At 40.1% G+C, this 15,416-nt stretch overlaps 1 protein-coding gene across 13 annotated transcripts in view; it reads left to right on the top strand.

Annotated features, from left to right (window-relative positions):
• baz2b (bromodomain adjacent to zinc finger domain 2B) overlaps positions 1–15,416 on the top strand; it is a 233,331-nt gene that overhangs the window by 135,961 nt on the left and 81,954 nt on the right. For 12 of the 13 annotated variants that reach the window (XR_004412578.1, XM_033024116.1, XM_033024114.1 and 9 more), the window contains 4 exons: positions 2,751–3,143; positions 6,271–6,952; positions 10,529–10,798; positions 13,047–13,107. Coding sequence is in view for 12 of the 13 variants with exons in the window: in XM_033024116.1 (XP_032880007.1) it covers positions 2,751–3,143; positions 6,271–6,952; positions 10,529–10,798; positions 13,047–13,107 (1,406 nt within the window). In the remaining variant the exon portion in view is untranslated. The remainder of the gene's footprint in view (positions 1–2,750; positions 3,144–6,270; positions 6,953–10,528; positions 10,799–13,046; positions 13,108–15,416) is intronic. The other variant, XM_033024125.1, reaches the window with a different exon arrangement.

Below are 15,416 nucleotides of genomic sequence, written 5' to 3'. Positions count from 1 at the left end.
GGGGGGTGGAGCAAACATGCAGAGAGGTAGGGGTGGGACAAAGCCAGGCAAATGACACGTGGATAGAGGTGTTGGTTAGTTACCTAAAATTGGAGAATTCATTGTTCATACCGTTGAGTGTAAGCTCCCCAAGTGGAATATGAGGCACTTTTCCTCCAGTTTGCTTCACTCACTCCACACTCACTCTGGCAATGGAGGAGACCCAGGCTAGAAAAGTCGGTATGGAAACGGGAAAGAAAGTTGAAATAGTTAGTAACCAGAGATCCTTGACAGACTGAGTGCAGATAATGAAATTCTGAGCAGATGAAAAAGTGCCAGCAGAACTTGGCGGACAGGGACTTCTGTAGAGGGAAATAAGATAGCCATTCTACCGCACCAATAGTCTACTAAGTGCAGTAGGTCCAATTGGTTGTTTATTTCCATTCCGTGCTTTGTCTGTTAACTAATTCTCAATTCATATCAGTCATTCTGCCCATTTCTAAATGCTCTGACCTTGTTGACAATCCTTTTATGTGAGACCATATCCAAAGTCTTTTGAGAATCTTTATGCTTAATATCATTTAATTCTCTAATTTATTCGATTTGTCACATCTCTAAGGAACCAAATGGAGAAAACAAACATGACTTTGTATCATAGATTCATGCTGATTTGCAGCAAACCTATTATTTCTGGTGTGCTTTATTTTTGCAAATCTTTGTTATTGATTCCAGCATTCTTTCCTGCTACTGATTGGCCAACTGTCTGTGATTTGCTGTTTTCTCTCTCCCTCATTTCATTAACAGTACAGTCACACTTGCTACTCCCCTCACCTCTCCCAATGTTTGGGAACGGTTCTAGAATCTCTAGAATTTTAAAAGATGATAATCAATGCATCCTCTTAGTTTGTGGCCACTCCTTTCAAAACTCTGCGATGTCGATCATTGGATCATCAGCATTTATGAAATTCAGTCTCATCAATTTCTCATACTTTTTTAGTAAGATATTCCTTCCGTTGTTCCTTCTTCATAGTTCTCTGATATATGGTTGGTGTTTTTTTTTAATGAAAACAGACAAAGTATATGTTTAATATCTACCTTTTCTGTATCGTTCATTGGTAATTCTTTGGGCTCTGTGAAGATTTCAGAGGGTTGGGGAACAGGATATGGAAATATAATTTTGTGTTCAGTATTTTATGATTTGGAGTGCATTGGCTTAAATGGGAAAACAATTAAACCATGTTGGAAAACAACATGGAATTGAACTAATTTGCAACCACTTTCATATAATTTGAACGGGTGGGCTGGGCTGTACAGTATGACGACCTCCATGAGCTTCTGTGCTGTTGGATAATATGCAGAGAACCGTGGGAAGATGGGGAATGGTTAAAAAATATTGGAATAGTACATCAGTAAATGGGAGATTTTTGTTTTGGTAGAAGAAATGATACCTCTAATTATCTTCTAAATATAAAAGAAGGGCAGTACAGTGGCGCAGTGGTAGAGCTGCTGCCTTACAATGGCAGAGATCCCGTGTTCGATCCTGACTATGGGATTTCACACTATTTTCTATATGGAGTTTGTGCGTTCTCCCACTTTGTCTGCGCGGGTTTCCTCTGGGTGCTCTGGTTTCCTCCCATATTCCAAAATACATACTGTTTGGTAGGTGAATTGGCTTTTGTACATTGTCACTAGTGTATGGGTGGTTGCTGTTCAGCAATCTCGACGGGCCGTTGGGCTGTATCTCTTAACTAAACTAAGCTAAGACTTGTTTAAAGGCTCATTGTGGTTTGTTTTACAAATTAAAAAAATCTAATCACATGGAAAGTGCTCTACATAGACCACTACCCACTTTGAAAAGGGCGTGAGAGATATGGTAAATTGAAAAGAGATTACGGGGCGTCCAAAGTTTGAATTGCAAAACATGGTATTGTAAATTTTAGATGGTCAGTAGAGATATTATTCTGGATTGTTTTCTCCTTAGTGCCGGAGCCTGACAGAAGTATCTAAAATTATGAGAGGCAGAGATAGGGTAGAATATTTTTTCAGAGTGGAAAAGACTAGATGGCATAGCTTTAAGGGGTGTGGGCTAAGTTTAAAGGAGATGTCCAGGGCAAGTATTTTTTATATACAGAGGGCAGTGGGTGACTGGAATCTAAGAATCTAGTAGATACATGGATATGCTGCGAATTTTACATCTCATTTGGCACAGACATTATAGGCCGAAGGGCTTGTTCCTGTGCTGTATTGTTCTATGTTCTAAGTTTATAAGGTTGGATTTTCACTGAAATAAAAAAGTACATTGTCGAGCTGCATGAAAGAACATTTAAAGTTTTAATGTGGGTAAAACAAATTCATTTGAATGCTCCTTGGGTGTCATCCACATGTACATCTAACCTTTGTGTTTCTTAAGTGGCCGTTCATAGATTTAGCGATAAATGGTGATTGTTGGCAATCTATTCAGTTGTGTGGACCATCATAATTGAGGCAAGACATTTCCCCAACCCTCAAAAATGTGTGCTTTTCAAGAAAGTAAGAACAGGTCTCATTATATCCTCAGGTTTGATTCTTCTCGCTAGTCTTAGCATGCCTAGCTGAGGTTCGCTGATTCCAGTTTATAAATTAAAGTTAATTATTTACATTAAGGGTGATGTTTAAAAAAGTTAAGTTTAAGAACATTATTGGGCATAGTATAAAAAAAATTAAAGGACCTAACCTATAATTCTTTAAAAAAATATTTTGTCTTACCAAGTGAATTTAAATTTTATTTGCAGGGTTTGATGCACACTATGAAAGAGTCAAAAGAAATGAGCCAAACTGCTTGTGAACTTAAATACTCATATGATAAAAGAATGAACCAGCATTTGCATCTTGCCACAGATTCTCAAACTTCACATTCATTCCAATCCCAGCTGAAGCAACCTCCAGTTTTGTCGCAACTTTCCCTCATTTTCCAGACCTCTCACACAAATGATGAGTCTGGCAAAAAACAGAGTGTCATTCAGTCCACTGGGCTAACAGTTGGGATGAAACCTGTGCCTTTGGTCTATCAGGGAAGGAAAGAATCTTCTCCAAAACCAGCTGGTGCTTTACCTGAACTTCTCAAGGCAGGGAATTTAAGTGGTTCTGAAGAACTGGGGTCACCACATGATCTTCGTTTGAAGCAGGCAAGTTGACTTAATTTCAGTGATCATTTTTAAAACTGAAAAATCTACAGACTGGACCAAAGCTCATTATTCAGGCCATGGCCAACTATGAAAAGGAGAGAAAATGTGAAACTGCAAAATCCAAAGTTTGATTTTTAAAAGTTTGGAGTTAATTTTGGAGCTGATATATTCATCTTTAGTTGTTAAAATAAAATTGAGTTATTTAATTTGGAAATTTCTCATTTTTGGTCTTTGTTTTGTTTATTGCAATATTGTTAAATATTATTCTTATTTTGTTTGTGTTAATGTAAAACTTTTACAATTATTTTTGAGCATGTTATGCCATGACATATGAAATAATTAACATAGATTCGTTAACTTATTTTTACAAATAAAGGATAGATGTTATCAAGCTGCAATTTAAAGAAAATAATCTATATACTCAGCCAGTTTTATCTTTTCTTCCACGATGCCCTGAAGGTCTGTCAAAATCCATTTTTATGATTGGTTGGGGATTTATTATCATCACGTCTACAAAGATACAGTGAAAACTTTTGTTTTGTGCGCTATCTGGGCAAATTGTACCATACAAGGGTATATCAGGTGGTGCAAAAGAGACCATATAGTGTTACAGTTACAGAGAAAGAGCAGATTAAAAAACAAGTGCAAGGGCCATAACGAGGCAAATTAGAAGATCAGGAATTCATCCACAGCATATGAGCTGTCCATTCAAAAGTCTAATTATGGCAGGGAAATAACTGTTCTTGAATCCGGTGGTACTTTAAGCTTTTTTATCCCCTGCCTGATGGGAGAGGTAAGAAGAGAGAATGGCCAGGTTGTGAACTCCTTGATTATTGGCTGCTTTCCTGAGGCAGAGTATAAAGTATAAAGTCGATTGAGAAGGGGTGGTTTGTATAATGGTCAGGGCCCTACCAAACTGTCATGCATATGGAGAGAAAGTGTATCTGCAGAAATTGGAATCATAACTGAGATTGCCAAATTCTGTAGCCTTCTAAGGAAGCAGAGGCACTGATGCGTTTTCCTTGGCTGTAGTGTCAATGTGGTCAGACCAGAACAAATTGTTGGTTATATTTACACCTGGAGACTTGAAGCTCTTTAGTGTCTCCACTACAGCACCATTTATACAGACTGGGGCATGTACTTCACACAGCTTCCTGAAGTCGATGACCAGCTCCGTTGTTTTGCAGGCATTGAGAGGTGGCTGTTTTGACATCATGCTAAAAAGCTTGATCTCCTTTCTTCCCTGTTTTGTTATTGTTTGAGATCCAGCCCATTGCAGTGGTGTCATCTGCAAACTTGTAAATGGAGTCAGAGCAGTTGAGAGCATAGTAAGCAGCTGAGAATGCAGCCTTCCAGAGCACCAATACTGAGGATGTTTTGTTGCCTATCGTTATTGATTGCAAGCTATGGGTCGTAAAGTCAAAGATCCAGTTGCAGAGGGGGGAGCTGAGACTTGGGTTCAGGTGTTTGGAGATGAATTTGGTTGAAATTGTGGTATTGAAGATGGAAGTTTTGTCAATATATAGGAGTGTGACATATCTGGAATGTTATCCAGACTTTCCAGGGATGAGTATAGAGTCAGGGAGATAGCATCTGACTTGGACCTATTGCGGTGATAGACACATTTCAGTGGCTCAAGGCTGTCTGGGAAGCTGGAGTTGATGTGTACTATGATCAGCCTCTTGAAGCAGTTTGTGATGATGGATATCAGAGTCATTGGACGGAAGTCATTGAGACACACTACCTTGTTTTCCTTTGGCACTGGGATGATAGTAGTCTTCTGAAAGCAGATGGGAACCTCAAATTGTAGTAGGGAAAGATTAAAAATATTTGTCAATACTCTTATCAGCTGGTCCGGGCAGGTTCTGAGAACAAGGTGGGGGGCCTATCTGGGAAGACCACTTTCCACGGGTTCGCTATCAGGAAGGCTGATCTGACGTGAGTCAGTGCATAAGTACCGGCGCATCTGGAGCTGTCAGGACGGTTGATGTAATCCCACTGACTTTCTGTTCAAAATGAGCGTAGAGTACATTATTTAGAGCTCATTGGGTAGGTACACGTTTTAGCCAGCGATTCCGCCTGGCTCCGCTGTTAACCTCTTAGAGCATCCAAGCCTCGCCACAGTTGATGGGTGTCTGTGTACGTAGTGTGGGAATCTAGATTGATCTGGAATTGTCTCTTGGCGTCCCTGATGGCTTTGCGAAGATTGTACCTAGATTTCTTATGTGGTCGTGATCACTTGATTTGAACTTCTCAGACTGGGTCTTCACTAGGGTTTGGATCTCAAGGTTCATCCATGGTTTCTGTTTGTAGAATACTCAAATTGACAACTTTGGCACGCAGTCCTCTGCACACTTATTGATCAAATCTGTGACGGCAATGGTAAGCTCGTTCAGGTTGACAGCCGAGTCCCTGAACGTGGACCAGCCCATCAACTCAAAGCAGTCACGCAGGAACTCGTCTGCTTCTTGAGACCGTAACCGTCTGACTTTCTGTACTCGTCTTCCTGATTCAGTTTCTACTTGTAGCAGAAATGCAGCCTGATGGTCAGACTTCACAAAATGTGGGTGGGATCGAATGGTGGTTGGCTGCAAGAACTGCTGTAATAATTTAGATAGATTCTCTGCCCCGTTTTCCTCCTTTCAGGCTGTCTCCAAGTGTTAATGTGCATGTGTGGGCTGTGAACCGCAGATAGGTATCTGGAGATGTAGACGCAAGGAACTGCAGATGCTGGTTTACAAAAAAGACACAAAGAGTTGGAGCGACTCAGCGGATCAGGAAGTTACCTATCCAGGTCCTCCAGAGATGCTGTCTGACCTGCCGAGTTACTCCAGCACTTTGTGTCTATATCTGGAGATGTGTATTGTTTTACTCAGCCTTTGTTAATCTGTGACTAACTATTGAGATTTAGGATTTTACTTTTTGCCTTTTAGTGGTATGGATTTAATATGATGGATATATTTGAGATCTGTTGCATATGCTTTTACAGGGTATCCTGAAGAAAATTGTACTTTTGGCCAGAAACGTTGTACTGGCGTGAGCAAAATTTGCCTTTGATTTATATTGCCTTTATTCTATTGGTCATTGCATTCCTGGTTATTAATTCAATATTCTGTTTTATTTACAGGAGCTATTTAAACAGTCATTTCCAGCACAATTAAAGAAACAGCAAGAGCAGTACAAGGCCCAGAAGAAGGCAGCAGCTGGTGGTAACAAGAGCTTCCAGACCCCTTTGTCTAGTCCAAAATCTGCTGCTAGTTCACCAGCACACCAGAAGCTGCCTCCAGTTGATGGTAACCAATCAAGCCCTTCGATAACAAGTGCACTTGTGCAGCAGCAACCTAACGGAGTAATTCAGAGTGTCATTCAGGAAGCCCCATTGGCACTTACGACCAAATCTAGAATCCAAATTAAGAATACTGATAAAATTACAAACTCTGGTAGCAGTGTACCCTTTTCACCAATTCTACTGGGTACTAATTTAAAGAATCATTCTAGCAATCACGTGACACCAGTTCGACATTCTACCTCTCCTGTACTATCCCAGAGTTCAGCTCATGACAAATCAGTGAGCATTAAGATCATTGCACCTATTCAACAGCAACAGCAGCATCATTCTTCCAAGTCTTTGGCCGAGCGGTTCAGAGGAAATGGTTCAGATGTCCCAAGTAGCAAGGATTCTGATGAGTCAGACGACGATGATGATGATGATGATGATGATGATGATGATGATGATGATGATGAAGATGATGATGATGATGATGATGATGATGATGATGATGAAGATGATTCTAATGACAGTCAATCAGGTTAGAGTTTTAAGGCTTTTATTAAATTAAATTGAGGTTTTCAACAAAATGTAGGTGTTATATTGTTTGTTAGTGCGAAATGAAGTATATAAAATTATGAGAGGCATAGATAGGTTAAACAGTCAGAATCTTTTTCCCAGGATAGAAATATCAAATATAGTACCAGAGGGCATATCTTTAAGCAGAGAGGGGCAAAGTTTAAAAGAGATGACTGGAAAAGGTTTTTATTTTACACAGAGTGCCTGGAGCGCATTGCTGGTGGTGGAGGTAGGTGCGATAGTGGCATTGAAGAGACTTTGTATAGGCATGTTAGGCATGGAGGGATGTGGATCATGTGCATGCAGATAAGTGTTGACATTGGTATCATGTTTGGCATAGATATTGTGGGCTGAAGCACCTGTTCCTGTGCTGTATGGTTCTGTGTTCTAAAATGGACAATACTCTGCTTATCTTCTTGCGCCTTGAAATTATTGCAAAAGGAAACCAGTGGAGTATAAAACATGATTTTGGTTTATCATTTCCCAACTTATGTCTCTGAGATGATTTTTGCCCAACAGCCTTGCCCAACATTTAAAATCAGACAAATTCAATATTTTCCCACATGAATATTTCATTTATATATTGTTTCAAAGGTATCAAATTTTAAAAGTGGGTTCTGACAGAACTTTTAATTCCTCATTATCCAGTTGAATCATTATAATCTCTTCATCACTGTGTATTATCTTCATAACTGTTAGTGTGCAATTTATAGAATATTTTAAGTTGGCAAACATGTCAGTGCAGTGTTACTATGGACCCACAATATTCAAGATTTTCTTGGTTTGTTGTGGAGCATTTATTGCACAGTATTAAGCAGCATTTAATGCTTCATTGGTTTATTTACTTTACATTGCCATCTGACACCCAATAAAATAGATTTATATGGATTAATGAATTATCTTATTATTTATTGTATTAAAAAGTAAAATTGTGGTTAATATTGTTTTCCTTTATTTCTTTATTCCCAACACATTTTTGTGGGATAAACATTTTGTTTCAATACTTTCTTTTGCCATGCCTGATGGTCTGACTTCAATTCCTTTCTGAGGAAAGGCTCCCGTCTAGTAACTGGTCATAAATAATGCTAAAGTGACAAATAGTTTTTGCTTAAGCTCAATGCATGTCAATCATGCTAGTTCATTTTCAGCTACTGCATGGCTCTTAAGATCATTACCTGCCCAACGTGAATCTGTTCCTGTTGAGAAGAACAAAAATATCTTACAAAGACCATTGTTGGCTCTTGGATATAGCACAAAACGGAGAGAATCATGATGTTGTCACTCTAGTTTAATGATGCATTTTGCTTGTTGGTATGATAATTTAATCTTCAGAAGAACAAAGAATTTTCAATTTTAATTGTTTTATCTAACATGAAAACTATACAGGAATAGCAATGTGAAAGCAGCAGATTTTTTTTAGCACAAATTCTTAACTAAAATAACCAGAATTCTCAGTACTGAGCAGAAACATTTAAATAAAACCCTCCAATTATAGTTCCTTTCTACCGATTTGTTTGCTCAAGGCTCTATAATTGAATCACGTCTTAAATCTCCCTTTAAAACATAGCGACCTGTTAAAAGAAAATTCACAGGACTTTTTTGATTCCAACCAGTTTGAATGACTAAGATGGTTTCTCATCTGCATAAAGTGAGACCAATTAACCTCTGCTTACAAATACCTTTTGCCAATATAAATAAATATTTGCAACCTGAGAAGTAATTGGTTGTAATCAATTTTGCTATGATTAACAAAAGAGAATGGTCCCGACCCAACACATTGCCTCTCCATTTCCTCCACAGATGCTGCCAGCTCCACTGAGTTCCTCCAGCACTTTGTTTAGGTCAAGATTCCAGCATCTGCAGATTTTTGTGCTTCTATTGGTTTTTCATTCTTCAGTATATGCATTGTACTGAACTTTTTTTAAACTGATTTCTAGAACTTTGTTTGAGAACTCAAAAAAGCAGTCTATGGTTGAAAATGGATGTAACCTGGAATTAAATAATTTTGTGCACATTTCTAAACATCTTCGCACAAATTGGAAAATTCGACCAGACAATGTGGCATGTTTTTCATTTCTCTATTATTTATTTTTATGTGTAACTGGCATCTGTCAACAGCAGTGAAACGTGCAGTTCACGAATAGTAAGATTTTCAACCTCACTGTGCTGGAAAAATAACAGTTGCTAAGTCAGGGACAAGAATCCAATCTTTCTTGGAAGCTTTACGATATTGAGGGCCAACATTCAGACTATACTTTGTTCAAACTCGCTTATGGTAAGCTTTGTTGGCTCCATGGACAATAGGACAAATGTTACTCTCAGCTTTTGAGCCTCGGAATCATTCCAGGCTGCCACATTTCATAATTTGTTGCCCATTGCTGCATTGTTAAGTCACCCAAAATTGATAATCAAGAGGACTTGCATACCACCAGAACCATGGAGAGTGAGCATTTTTCACCTTTCCCCAAATGCAAGCATTCACAGATTGCTTTGACCAAGATCTCTCCGGCAACCTTCTGCTATAGACCTGGCTATAATCCTGGAGGTCCCCTTGGCTCCCATGATCAAGGACTATTCTCTTGACTGTCGATTACCTTTTGACCCTGTGGGGAACACTGTTGCACCCTACTCCCATTCATTACATTGTTTTATCATTCAGCACTAACACGCCCTCATTACTTGTATTGCTGTGCATCCTTTAATAGTGTAGAAAGGAACTGCAGATGCTGGTTTACACTGAAGATGGACACAAAATGCTGTAGTAACTCAGCGGGACAGGCAGCATCTCTGGATAGAAGAATTGGGTGACGTTTTGGGTCGAGACACAATTAATAGTATGTGCCGACTGCAATCAGCTATGTTCCAATAGCAGTGAGAACTTATATTATGTTGATAACGAACAAAGTGTTGAAACCAATAACTTCAGTACAGCATTACATTGGGAAACCTGACACTGTAATTCTGTGAACCTCACAACTAAAGATCTCTATGCCACTTTCACAAATGTTGCTATGGTGACCCATAATGTAGCCAAAGTGACGTTAAAGCTAGCAAAACAGCTCTTTCCAGCTCCTTGTTTATAATTCTTGCATAACTTTACAAATAATTATTACTACTTGGATCAGCCATGAATGGCCTACCCCTGCACCTATTGTTTATTGTCTATTGTCTATGATCATTATATCAAATTTACACCACAAAATCAGTGAAATTTGTAGCAACTCACTTTTTGCACGGAAATGTATCTTTAATAGTCTTATGAGCAAGAACATGTATGCTGTACAACTGCAATGCATAGAAAATGTGAAGGTATTAGGTGCACAATTACACATATGTGTATTAACAATATATTGACCAGAAATGCAAATAAGATTTCTATGTAATGGATTTACAGTGATAAAAGTGATTAAGTTATAACTTCAAATTAACTTAGCAATATTTATGACCAGTGACATGAGAAATAACTTCAGATTTGGTACAGCTGCACGTGATTCATGGAATGTTTAATAATGTCTATCAATTTTTTTCTATCAATTAGAGGTCGACAGTGACACAGATACGGAAACGGATGGATCCGACAATGACATTAAGGAAGATGATGATCCTGAAACGGAAAATGAAGATGACATTCCTCGTAAATTCCACAAAGCTAGTCATACTGCTTCTTGTCAGTCAGCCCACTCTACGACCTGTGATCCCGGTGTAGTGAAAAATTCAAGGTCGTCATCTAGTTCATTGCCCTCAGGATCTACATCACACACTTACAGAGGGACTCCGTCATCTTCATACGGGCCATCGACACCATCTGGTAACATTTACTTTCTTTCCCATCTCATCTACCTGCTAGTTTCCTTTCCACTTTTCCTCAAGACAGCAGTTTCTTCCTGGAATATGTTTATTGCATTTGGATAGCACCATTAATGTTCTTTTTTTTTTTAAAGCCACTTCACAAGGAGGTTGTCAATATATCTAGCATATCATTAAGTATATCATGAGTTATACAAATCCAGTATAACATAAGTTATTCTCATGTCAAATGAGTTATACAAATCTAGTGTAACATTAAGTATAACATGTTATTAGGGCTCATACTTGTTTGAAGATAAATTGAAAGGAATGCTCGAGAGGATGAAAGAGAATTTTAGAGTTTGAGAACTCTAGAGCTTAGGACATGGGAAGATCCTGTGGTAGCGCAACTAAGCGCGGTGGTCAGACGTCTAGTTTACAATGTGTGTGCATGGTTGTGTGCATGCGTGCGCATGCATGTGTGTAGGAGCAGTCTCTCCAACCCTTCTGACATTTTCAAAAATTTGACCTCACCCCATTCTAAATTTGATGTGGAAGGCCGGGCTTCTAAATTCAGAATTGGATGGTGGTCTTGTGGGGCCTGCTTTCTATTACCAATGTGATGTTAATTGGCAAGACTGCATCCTTATCCCGACCGTTAACAGCATCATTTTAATTGCTGACGGATGATCAGGAAAAACTGCTGGAAGAATGGACAAGGAGATTAAGGTGATGCAAAGTTTTTTCGGGGAGTGCTTGCTCTTCCTATTCAGTTGAACCTAGGTTGTAGAATAAGTTTTAAAACATTATTCACAGAAAAAGACAGCAAGTGCTGGAGAACTTGATTTGATTAAAGGTGAGCCAGCACAGAATTGTTAAAAGTATTTCATATTTCACCAACCAGATTAGTCTTTTTTTCTGAGCTAACTGTCATGATTGATTAAGGAATTGTAATGGATGTCAGCACCGGAACGGTCCCTCTGCCCACAATGTTTGTGCCAAACACAATGAAAAGTTGCTGATCATATCTGCCTGTACATGATCTATATCTCTCTATTCACTGCATTTCCATGTGCCTATCTACAAGCCTCTTAAATGCCACTTTCGTATCTGCCTCCGGCACCACCCCGGCAGTGTTTTCCAGGCCCCTGCCAGGCTCTATGCAAAAGAAAACTGCCCCGCACATCTCCATTAAAATTTCCCCCTCTAAACTTATAGCTATGATGTTGGACAGTTCTAGTGTTGGTCACTCCCATCCTAGGAAAACAGATCTGACTATTTACCATATCTATGCCTCTACCCTAAAATCAGATGAAACTCTTAGAAGTTAAACAAATTGAAATCCAGAAGAAATTTACAATAGTAACAACATTTCATAATGTCCTTCAATATTTATATTTCATACTATGTGACTGCATACTGGTAATGCAAATATTTGACTTTGTTAACTCTGATACTTTAAAAAAAATAGTAAGGGGCCTGTCCCACTTAGGCGATTTTTCAGCGTACTGCCGGCGACTGTCATGTTGCCGGCAGTCGCCTGAAAAACCGGCAACTGGAATGGCGACTGTCAAAGTGGAACACACACACACAAACACATTGCTTCCTTCACCAGCCCGTTATGCAGGCGGGGACAGGGCAAGCGGGGGGAGCGCTTTCTAAAAAATTCTCACAGTGCAAAGCCAAGGTGAAACAGACACACGATGAACAGGAAGGTTTACGCTGTAACGATGAATAGGAAGGTTGGCGCTGTAAAAAGATGGCTAAAGCACAGTGTACGGTAAGTCCTTTAAAAGAGGGGGGGAGAAGTGGGAAGAAGGAGTGGTGACACTTTTAAGAAGCCAGAGATACACGGCTATGAAGCTCGGCGGACATTTAACATTACCGGTCGGTTATCCTTGGTTCTGAAAACTACTGCTTACCTTTTTGTTTCCCAATGAGCCAATGAAATTCACCTGTCAGCACCGGCTACAACCTACGAGAGGCAACCCATTGGGACCTCCTGGCGACGCACCTACGGCTCGAGAATTCTCGCTACTCTCCATGGCGGCTTCATTCTAGTCGCCGCTAATTTTGAAACCATGTTGAAAAATTCACGGCGACCATAATGAGGCCGAGACTAGTTCCCAGAATGCGGGAACTCCTCACGACCATGAAGGTGACTCCCTGGCAACCACCCGCGAACATGTGGCGACTGCATAGTCTCCTGCAGTCGCCTAAAAAGTCGCCTAAGTGGGACAGGCCCATAACCGTGATTTTCCTTTTTGCAGGTTCAGGTAAAAGAAGAAGAGTCACAGATGAAAGAGAGCTGCGTATCCCTTTGGAATATGGGTAATTGCTTCATGTTTAATACCTTGTAGATTATATGTTATATTCCAGTTGAATACTTAAAGTACGCTGTTCCATCCAGTCTTGTAGGACAAGTCATGTCAATTTAAAAGACAAAGTCATTTGGGAGAATGTTTTGATGTGATGTTCTTTATTAGCAGTGGAAAGTGGTATTCCTGACATGGATTCTTACTGTAGTGAAACAGAGGAAAGATTACATCATTTGTAAAAGATTTATTCCTAGGATTGGCTGACCAGATATTTTTGTCCAGTTCAATGCTATATAATTTGAAGAGCCAAAGAGTTGTTGGAAAGCACTTTGGGATTTATTGAGAACATGAAAGATGTTATATAAATTGAATTATTTTCCTCCACTGTCTTACTGCAATCCTTTATGTTCAAATCAGTATGGCTTGTTGCCCATTCTGAACCACTGTGTAATAGATTTAAGTCTAGAACATTCCTTCAGGGTGATAATTGTTGCTCTACTTTGCTACTAGAGGGTGGTACAGTGGTGCAGTGGTAGAATTGCTGCCTTAAAGTGAGAGACTCAGGTTCGATCCTGACCATGGGTGCTGTCTGTAGGGAGTTTGTACGTTCTCCCCGTGACCGCGTGGGTTTTCCCCGAGCGCTCTGGTTTTCACCCACACTCCAAAGATGTAGTGGTTTGTAGGTTCATTTGGCTTCGGTAAAAATTGTAAATTGTCCCTAGTATAATGCTAGCATACAGGGATCTCTGGTCAACACGGACTCATTGGGCTGAAGGGCCTATTTCTGCACTATATCTCTAAATTAAACTAAACTACTGCATTTCTGGCCACCTCGCCGTTTTCTATCAATACTCCAATTTGTCAGATGCAGGAGATGTTTCTTTCATTGCGGTTACTGATTGTTAAGATTCACCCATAAATCTTCACATGTGATATTTTGCCTGTGACGCTTAACTTTAATCTTCCCAGCATGTAATCTTTTTAGTAGATTTTCGAACCCAAAAAATTGTTAAAAACAGAGAGGATATTTTATAGCTCTGGCTGCCTGTATGGATGCAATTGAGCTAAGACCTCAGATCAATGTCCTTGAAAGGATATTGATCTGAAATGTTAATCTTATATCTCCCTCCTCAGATGGCTCCTGCATTTTCTGTTTTTATTTCAGTTTTCTAGCTTTTGTATTGACGAAAGCAGGAAAATGAACCAGCAAAAACTAGAACCTAGAACAGTAGAACAAGAATAGGCCATTCGGCCCACAATGTTTGTGCCGAACAGTGCCAAAACTAGAAACACTTTGAAGAACAGGAAAAAATTAGAGGTCGGGAAATTAGAGAAGTTAGGCATCAGTGCAGGGTAAAATGAGATGATTGGCTTTACGGTCCCAGGGAGGTGAAGTTTGGAGGACTGCTCAATCGTGGGTGCAGCTGCCGAAGGGCTCTTCTGCCTCATTCACGAGTCCAGTGACTGAATCTAGCACCCACTGCCTGATGTGCCAGCTCATGACTAGGGTCTTCCAGATCTCACAATCCTGCCCCCGTCGTCACTTGCTGGTCACCATAGGACTTAATCCGGGGTGTTAGGGTGGATTCCCTATATGGAGGACGCCTGTGCATGACTTTGTTTAACATGGTGAGACTGGTGCACAGACAGCCACCCAACTGTCCTTGACAGATCTGGGTCAGGATCCAGTGGCATGGAGTACAAGACGTCCAGAGACCCTTTTATGGTGCAGCCATAGAAGCCTTCATCCGCCTACCCAGCTGTTATGACGCTCCACCAAAGTCAGCCATCATCCTCCGCCTGTTGCACCATTGAGGTCTTGGTTGGATTGCTCTTTGTCAGGGAACTCCCCCTCGACCTTACCACCATTGGTGGCCCTACCAGGAGCATAGCTCAAGACGGCATCGCTCTCAAGATCTTAGGACCACACAAGCCGCTCCACCACAACAAGGTGACAATCCACGGAGAAGGAATTACACACACATGCACTGCTCAGAAATGTCGAAAGTGTCAGAGGGCAGATGGAGACAATCTGCCCCACTGTTTTGTTGCTTGGCTCAGCACCGAATCCAGTGGTTCATAATGTATTCAACTGAGGGACTGGTTATAGAACACACAGAACAGTACGGCACAAAAACAGGCCCTTCGGCTCACGATGTCTGTGCTGAACATGATGCAAAGACCATCACTTAATTAACCTACACCTAATGTATATTCCCTGCATATCTATATGCCTTATATATATAATCATGGGCATTTAGAAAGAGTGGATAAGGTGTTTTGACACAGGCCATAGGTTGGATTGAGCATGATGTGACACAA

This window comes from Amblyraja radiata, chromosome 7 (genome assembly GCF_010909765.2).
Source record: "Amblyraja radiata isolate CabotCenter1 chromosome 7, sAmbRad1.1.pri, whole genome shotgun sequence".
In the NCBI taxonomy this organism is placed as follows: Eukaryota; Metazoa; Chordata; class Chondrichthyes; order Rajiformes; family Rajidae; genus Amblyraja; species Amblyraja radiata.
Note: the sequence above shows the minus strand (reverse complement) of the source record. Positions and strands in the feature narration are given on the sequence as shown.